Source organism: Priapulus caudatus, unplaced genomic scaffold (assembly GCF_000485595.1).
Source record: "Priapulus caudatus unplaced genomic scaffold, Priapulus_caudatus-5.0.1 Scaffold1554, whole genome shotgun sequence".
In the NCBI taxonomy this organism is placed as follows: domain Eukaryota; kingdom Metazoa; phylum Priapulida; class Priapulimorpha; order Priapulimorphida; family Priapulidae; genus Priapulus; species Priapulus caudatus.
The window spans coordinates 56,834-66,357 of NW_014578615.1; the positions used below are offsets into that span (position 1 = coordinate 56,834).

The following is a 9,524-nucleotide window of genomic DNA, read 5'->3' on the forward strand; positions in this document are numbered from 1 at the left end:
CTCTGCTCTGATTTACTACTGTAGCTGGGAAAAATAGAACCAGATGTTGACTCTGCACATGCGCACCGCTCTAGTGAGCATGCGCAGTGGAGGCAGCGACCGTGATACCGCTTTTGCGTGGTACTAAGATTTATCCGACACTGTTGAAGCTAGTCTCGTTTCAAGTTTTGGAGGATTTTCAGATTTTTTTTTAATGGAGAAGTGTTGGCGGCCACTGAAAGTAACGTGGCGGGCCGCATCTGGCCGCGGGCCGTAGTTTGCCCACCCCTGCCCTAGGCTCATAGGGGCATATAAGCTGGGTTTTATAATAATACATGCGGAAATAATACACCTCTATTCATGTAAACTATAGAAATGTTGACCTATATACAAAGAATGAGACAACAATGACAAATATTGTCAATAGGTCAATAGCTCCTGATATTATCTGTGAATTGTGCGTGTTGCATGACTTACTTATGTTACGCTATCACTTGTGGCCAGGCTAAAAAATGATTTTGTTGAGGAAACGCATTTTTGTGACTTCTGAAAAATTGTTCCTAATGAACATTTTAAAGACACTGACGCACGCACTAGCGGCTAACCCCATTGCAACCCCTGTACTGCATTGCATCATCTATGCTATGGCGCAGTAACCTATTTCTCGTCGCCACACTATACTTGTGTAATGTAGATTGTACCTAAACAATTTTGCAGTAGCAAACAGTACTTTGCTCTGTCTCTTTATCGTTTCTTATGTTGAAATTATAATCGCGTGGTGTCGATATTTCGGCACAGTGTCACTCGCGACGCACGTCGTGTCGATATTTCGGCACAGTGTGTCACACGACGCGCGTCATGTCGATATTTCGGCACAGTCTCACTCGCGAAGCACGTCGTGTCGATATTTGGGCACAGTGTGACTCGCGACGCGCGTCGTCTCGATATTTCGGCACAGTCGCAGTGGCGACGCACGTCGTGTCGATATTTCAGCACAGTGTCACTCGCGACGCGCGTCGTGTCGATATTTCGGCACAGTGTCACTCGCGACGCACGTCGTGTCGATATTTCGGCACAGTGTCACTCGCGACGCACGTCGTGTAGATATTTCGGCACAGTGTCACTCGCGATGCACGTCATCTAGATATTTCGGCACAGTGTCACTCGCGACGCACGTCGTGTGGATATTTCGGCACAGTGTCTGCTTTGTACTGTATCACTGAAAAACTACTGGACATTGACATTGAGATTTAGTGTAGATGAGTGTTATCTCAGCCTTACACATAGAAATAGTATGCAACTCGTTGCCCTTGGCTTTACAAAAATATATTCATATGAAAACAGGGACAGAAGGGAGATCTTGTGCATTTTCGTGTCTAATGGGACCGCACTGGTCCATTTCAGGGACTTTGTTATGATATCATTGCAGACTATACTAAGTATTATTTGCGCTAAGACATGTTACAACGCTTAGACATGTGTGCGGTATGAACGTTCTTTTGCTTTTGCACATGGAGAAATACATCGCAATTTTATATAGTACAGAGTTGCGTTAAAGGATAGAGATCATGTCGAGGTCGGACACGACAGTAATGAAGATGATCGTATCATATCAGCGTCCTGTACATGATCTGTAGCCTTCAACGCCAATGGCGACTGTGAACAACAACATTGTCGAATAACTATAATAATTATGTTCACTATTCAAATGTTATCTCACCGATGAAAAATGATCCTTGCTCCTTTTGGACTCATTACATCTAAACACGTTAGAGTTGTATACACTACAATACGGTGGCATGATATATCGATGGATTCAATATGGATGGATATGGATGAAATATCGCAACCTATATGGCCATCGCAATATGCAGAAATGATACATACTAGCCCAAGTACCCAAGTACTGTCAAGATGCATACTGGAACCCAAGTACTCTAAATACCGGAACCCAAGTACTCTAAATTACCATGGATACAGCTAGACTGGTGGCGACTTTCACTTGGCTACAATGAACTCAGTTAGTCTAGCGTGTAGAACTGTCGACCAGGGAGCAGTCTACCTTAGCGGCCGGAGCCGCGCGAACAAAAACTCGGTGAAATTGCCATGAACATGGTCTCGTTGCGCCATCTATGAGACGCAATATGTACGAGAATAATGTCAGGGCATGAAATACCCAACATGGAAACTCGCTTTTCTAAAGGAAAACGAAACACGCCGACCAGCAAACGAGCAATTACGAGCAATTCTATTCACTCTCTCCCTACGTGCGTAGTGAAAAGGCTTGTGGAATCGCCCCAACTGCTGAATTGAGCGATTATATGGCCTTTATCCTTTACCTAAAGGACCTGGGTAAGCTTGTTGGAGTGGGAGCAGCGAAAATGTGTTAGATCGCCGCGAGGCGGCGTTTTCGCGCTTCGCGCGGATATCCGGCTGCAGATCGTCTAGGTACTGCCTTCACGTGTCTCATGCAGTAATGCACACACACATATAATAACCGATTGCTTGGCCAATAAACAAGACTGCAACTGCACCATTCTGCGTACACCGACTGACTGAAGAATGGCTTTTGCAAATGAATAACTCGATACCTTCAATTTAAAGAGGCGATAATAACGGCTTCAAACGCCTTTTACTATTATTTTTCTTTCGAGCATCAATTAATTTGAATTCATACTCACTTTAAAATTAACATTGCTTGCAGTGACATGTTAAAATGTATGTCACTGTGTGTTGAACTGACTATGTCACGAATAAATCGGAAAACTGCACAAGTGTACAGACTAATTGGGTCTCACCTATTAGCGGACGTTTTACCGATTACTCCAGCACAACAATCACCACAAATTCGTGCTGTTGTGAACTATAAAACAGCAGATGAACATCAAACGTGCGCCCACTATCTTCAGATTCGCGCAGTCTGCACTAAAAACTTCCACCCTCATTGGCCCAGCGGGCTTGTAGAAATGTATAATTCACTGGCCCACACTAGGTTTTACAGGCCCGAATCAATGATCATTATATTATGAAAAGAGAAACAGAACTCTTTGGTGTATTCTTAGAGATTTATTATTTCATGAAATTGAAAAAAAGAATTATCCACTTCCCTCTCATTGTCATTGTCATCGTACTCATCATCATCACGCTCATTCATAATCAGAAAGCTCATTTCGACTTCGAACAGTAACTTAGCCAACACGTTCAAGGCCACGTTGAAAACCAGAACCGAAAACCGGAAGTTGTTGCGACCCCTAGCGGCGACAAACACACATGGTGTTGACTAGTTACTTCCCCTACTTAAGATCGGGAATATGATGCCCTAAAGGCCCGCTTATGTCGGCCTTACGACCTAGTCGCCGACAAGATTTGAATATCGTACGTCAAAAACCGGCCAGATCGCCGATAAAATCATCAGCTCAACAAAACTCAACATGAGTTCTCTTACGATCGAAAATACGGTCGCCGACTGCGATCGCAGGAATAGAACATGTTCTATTTCTATGCGGCTGTCGGCGACAAATCGTGAGTGGCAGCCAATCACCGCGGCGTGTCGAGTCACATGATTATCAAAAGTCACGTGATTAATAAAATGGCAGCCTACACAGCACTCGTCAGCAGTTCACAAGGAGAGATTATTGCACAAACCCTTTCTCAAATATATATTAAGTTTTCCGTATATATATCACATAAAAAAAATTTCTGCACATGATTATAACGATGTTCAGAAAATAGAGGATAGATTTACGAAGTTACATGATGTTTACTGGTAAGCGCAATTTTGTTGGCACGTACGTGACTCGTTTTATGTAGACTGGTCCTGGCGTCAAGCTTGCTCTGTTTGTGCTAAAGAACTGCTTGTGCTAGTACAAATACTGGGGCCGCGAACCCGTCTACGTTTCATGTAGGAACGCTACGATCTGATCGGCGATGTGCAGCGTAGTCACTTCAAGTCGCCATGAGTGTTGCTATGCTGCTAATCGACGCTAAAGTAGTCGCCGATAGTCAAATCGTAGGCCGACCTGAGCGAGCCTTAACGGTAAATATTGGTAAATTTTCATACAAAATATCGGAAATTTCGGTAAATTCTCAGACTGATCATCACATAAAGAAGCTGAAATATCATTAATAGACCATTTACTCCATTTTTTTCCACTGGCCCATCGGGCTTGTTCATTTACCAGTTTCATTGGCCCCACAGAAAATTTACTGGCCTCGGATACCGGGCCAGTGGTTAATTTCGCAGACAGATAATGGAATGTTCAAATGGTCCCGCAAAACACGCGTACGTAGTTACGTGATGCAAATATTATTAGACCAAAAATTTGGAGTTACGTTTGCGAAAGTTGGGGAACTCCACACTAGCATTCTTGTCAGGAGTTAATAATATACAAATGTCTATTTGTCTATTCAAAAGACAATTAGTCTATTATTAACTCCTGATTCTTGTGCATGTGTGAGAACTATTACAAGACTGTCGACACTCGACAGTGCGGGAAAACCGCGCAGAATTCAAACAGTTATATGGCCACCTCGTTCAAATTTCTCCCTCATCAAATCTCAAAAATGCTTGCTGACACGTAAATACATGGTTAATAACAGCATCAGGACAGCGTGGAATTACAGAAAAGCTTAAATAGGAAAGCGGTAAGAGCCACCAGAAGTTGGGTATTGGTACGTTTTGTTAGTTACAAGGTTTGGTCGCTACATTTGCTTGTAACGTAACCTTCTCACCACGTAGCAAGAAGCAAGAAGGTAACTTGTGGCTACATGTATCAAAATTATTATACAGTATACAGGGGTAGAAATTAACTTTTGAACATGGGAGTCCAACCCAGGGCCATAGCCAGCTAGGTAAATTTTGTAGGAGGCAAATGTTGTGAGTTAAAGAACAAGGAGTGAAGCGAGCCAATAAGGCGTGGGGTATGGGGCCCGCTTAAGGGCCCCAGAAGAAATTTTGTAGGAGGCATTTGCCTCCTATTGCCTAATGGTAGCTACGGCCCTGGTCCAACCCCCAAAAAGAGGAAGCCACAGTCTGAGGTTCAAAATTAAAGATATTAACAATAACGCATGTGCTTATTTTGAAGATTCATGCGGTTGCACATCTGCGAAATTTTCTTTGGACATTAGCTGAAAAAATACGGTAATTCCGCGAGGCCGTGCTCCGGAACGAAGTACTTAGTATGGCAGAATTTTCAGGGAGTCACACGGACTCCTGCATATGTCAAATCAGGGTGTCCAACAGTAAATCAGGGAGTATTTGACTCCGGACTCCCGTTAATTTTGCACCCTGGTATATAGTAACATGTAACTATAGTATATAAGCGCTGCCACTGGTGCAGGAAATGTGGAGTACATGTGAAATGTGTAGGTGGCAGAGTTGATTATGCAGGTTGTGTGCATTATGCGTAAACATCAGGAGTAGATAATAGGGAGGAGTGTGACATCATAACAACGGGAATTCTTCATTATTACTAGCCCTTTTAATACCTACGATTTATACGCGTAACTCATCAACTCTGAGCTAATCGGACACAGTACATTCGCCATAATCGTACGAAATCGTTTCCTCGTAGACCCGCAATTCCGTAGATACAGCCTAAGTACGACACGTTTCCGATTCTCTGGCTTATCGCACGCCGCATTGCTCCGTATAATTTCAGACAAAAGCAGCAAACCTGGCTGTGTTTGCGTCTCTCCGAGATAGCTGAATGTTGTGCGTTGTGGCTCGCAGGGAGATTGGAGATCGACGCCGAAACACTCGACAGAGCTAATATTTGCCGTTGGCGTGCGCTGTTGCGTGAGGCATGCCAGCTATTTGTACAAAGTGGACCTGTGATAGCTGCAAGAATGACCGGTAGTCAAAAGCGTTATTTTGCGAGTGTGATGCCTTACATCTCCAAGGAGCCAAATAGCCGTCGCTAGTTAGATAGCGCTTGTTAGGTAGCTCCTTTTGCTGATTGAATTATAGCGCGGCATGGGTTGGATTTGATGGCCGCAGAGAATGAGCAGATCGTGCTCGTACGTTATTACGGCTGTACTACGATGCGTCGGCGCGCTGTCTACGAGAACACCGGATTTCGTTACGGATGATGGGCCGAATGTACTGTGTCGATTTGCACGCTCAAGATGGCATGAGTTACGTTAAGTTTAATCGTTAGGGTTTTTATAAGGCTAGTAAATGAACGCAATTTCCTTGGTTATATTTGATGTTTCACACTCCTATCGTCCATATTCTATACTATCGCTGGTAAAATACTTACCAGTACACTTCTTTTTTGCATGATAAGCATGTACGAACTGTATCGACCGTACCAGACATATAATATCATAGGTAGCTGTCTGAAACGACCCGGACCGGGTCGGAAGCGCTGAAACTAAACTAAGCGGCTCACTTCTTCTTGATTGGTCAGTTTCCGAACATATACAGGACATAAATATATAATGGGACAATTTTAATGCAAAAACATGAAGAAATATATGTTAATTCGAAACATAAACAAAAGCATTACAGAAACAAATAAAATGATAACGGAACGAAATAAATGCAAGAAACAATATATTACAAAGAAATACAGAAAGCAGAGGATAATAAAAACATTTTATCTCTATACGGGTTCGAACACAGGTACCTTATATCACGAAGCGAAAAGCTTGACCATTTAGCACTTGAAAACAACTGCGAAATGTGAGGGATATAGACCGTAACCCTAACCTACAAACCTAACCCTAACCCTAACCATAATCCTCAACCCTAACGCTGAGTAACTATCCCTATTCTAAAATAAATGAACAGTGTCATGCACTGTAGTCACCACAAAAAATGACACAAATGATGTGAGTGAGTAAGAAGTCAGTTTTAATGCAGCAACCATCCACGTTACATTATAGAAGGAAGAGTATATATGAGGGGACGCCAGAGAATCTCATTATATACTCTTGATAATGATGTGCTATTTTTTATGTGAAAAATACATGTGCTTGAGATGTGAAAAAGTCTGGAGATGAGGGCGTCCTCAACAACTTCCTCAGTTTCATCCCCAGGTGATCGGGTGTTGACATCAGCCGTAGCATTGATCGCATATTAAGCGCGTTTATATTCAAGACTTTAGGGCACTGCCGTTAATAGCGGAACTCCCGATGCTGTAGCGTGTAGATTGAGAGGATACGACTTTTTCACGTTAGTTGCTATGTACCGACGTGACAATGGTGCCCTTTCCCTGCCCGATAACCACACTCTTTGTTAAAAGGTTAATTCGTTTGCTGGAGTGCTTTTACTTCGGTATTGGTTTCTAGGCCGCGTAGCACGCCGGTTGCCTAATCTTTTAGTATCGCAATAATATTTATGAAACCAAAATGATCCAATTGGCGCCAAGAGACGGTAAATGGCGGTATACCCGCTTCCGCTGTGCGGATAGCGTATTCGAATATAAATAGGTTCATTCGCTGACGGTCTTGCGCGACAATTGTTTTGAAACTGTTACTGCTAATATAAGACGTCTTTATCGGCAGGGGGGACAGGGAATACCAATTTTGCTTTAAAGATATTGTCAATGAAATCTTGTAAAACGAACCAGACGAGTGTGACACCACAGACTGTTTGTTATCTGCGTTTTTTTGCATAAATTGCATAAACCTACCTAATTTGCATAAATGTTTTTTTTAATATCAAAACCCCTAGCCCTTAAATATCAAAATCCGTTGAACCTGAACTGACTATAATGCCAATTCCCATTTTTGCCAAAAAACTTGTCGTGGCTTGAAAGTACGTCGACTGGCGTGCTCCAAAATAGGACGTTTAATATGGGAGCATAGCAGTAACAACTATACCCAATTTCATATATACCCAACTACCCCGAGTTATCGTTGACCGTAGCGAAATGTTGACGGACGGACGGACGACGACCCATGGCAATAGCTCAGCTTGACGATGTCAAGGTGAGCTAATAAAATTAGCCAAAAATAATAAAAAATAAAATAGTTACAAAATTAGCCAATCAGAGAAGAGAGCTGGTTGTTTAGTTTTCAGGATACTGAAACCGGATCCGGTTGTTTAGACACTTCGGAAATGACCGCTGTAATAGAACTAGTGACAGTGTCTAGTACTGCAGATGGGGTCGTTATCGTATCAGGTACTACAGATATGTACCCGAGGTAGTTTTAGGTTGTTTAGTATTATGTTTATATTTGTATATGAGGTATGTTTAGGGTTAGTGTTAGGGTTAGGGTTAGGGCTAGGGTTAGGGTACACTTCTGTAGTACAAGTCTGGTACACTTTGTGTGGCCCAAGGATAGAGAACATGGGTCCCAATAAAACCAATGTGCCTAACCCTAACCCTAATCCTAACCCTAACCCTAACCATAACCCTAACCTAATATATTGATATAATATTATATTTATATTGATGTAAATGACATTGGTTTTATTGGGACCCATGTTCTCTATCCTTGAACCCTTTGGGGCCCACCTACATATATACCCGGCATGTACCTCGAGTACATATCTGTAGTACCTGATACGACAACGACCCCTTCAGCTCTACTCTAGTACTCCACTAGACTGTAGTGTGTACGTACTACAGTAGTGTGTACTACAGTCAGTAGTGTGACTACATGCAGTAGTGCAATGTTAGACCAATAAATAGGCAATACTGAATACATTATGCCCAAGAAACCTTTTATAATCAAATTATAATCATATTATAATCAAATTATACATATTTTAGAGATCTACAGATTATACAGATAGCTTAGAATAACGTCAAATTATACAAAATTCTAGGGCACAGTTCTTATTAGGTATATTACTAATTAGTAATTAGTCACGTTACGTAATCTGTCAACTTACCGAAGTCTATGAACTGTTTGATCGACAGCGGCGAAGGATTGTATTGGGAGAAGAAATCAAGAACTTTCAACGTTTTGCTAACGTCACCTAACAACCTCCGAGTCAATCTCATTGTGGTAATGAAACGTGGGTATAAGAAGAATAGAAAGTATAGTCATATCTCGATCACACAGGTTAACGTACACGACTTCTATCACACGACTGCAACGAATACAGTCAACACGTCTTATAACGAAAAGCTAGACGTGACGTCACATGCCACATGACCCACACACTCTCTATCGATCGCAACCAACCAGAGCATATATATCAACGTGATATAAATCAACGTGATATAAATCAACGTTAAAACGTAACGTTACGTAACGTAAACGTTAAAAACGTAAAAAAACGTGGGCGCAAATACACTTTTCTACCGGTCAATATGGCGGCTCCCGACTCCGAACCCCCTGCCCGCGCCGCTCTCTCTCGGGGGATAGCAACACCCTACACAGCCCAAGCTGTGTACCGCTACAACCGCTACAACNTATAGATATTTTCGCGAATTCAGACTTGACGGAAAATTTTGCGAGTGGTTAATTTCGCGGTCGGTGAATTATGAATTATTATTGGGTATGAATTATTCGCGTGTTGTTATTTTCGCGGTAGGGGACGCATTTGCGAAATTCGCGAAATATACAGCGTAGGGCCTATACAGTAA

General features: G+C 42.3%; 1 protein-coding gene across 1 annotated transcript in view; it reads right to left on the reverse strand.

The window, feature by feature from the left end:
• LOC106816990 (pyruvate dehydrogenase (acetyl-transferring) kinase, mitochondrial-like) overlaps positions 1-9,157 on the reverse strand; it is a 43,688-nt gene extending 34,531 nt beyond the window's left edge. The window contains exon 1 of the mRNA XM_014821635.1: positions 8,825-9,157. Within this exon, the coding sequence (XP_014677121.1) occupies positions 8,825-8,936 (112 nt within the window). The 5' untranslated portion in view covers positions 8,937-9,157. The remainder of the gene's footprint in view (positions 1-8,824) is intronic.
• Positions 9,158-9,524: the final 367 nt, after the last annotated feature.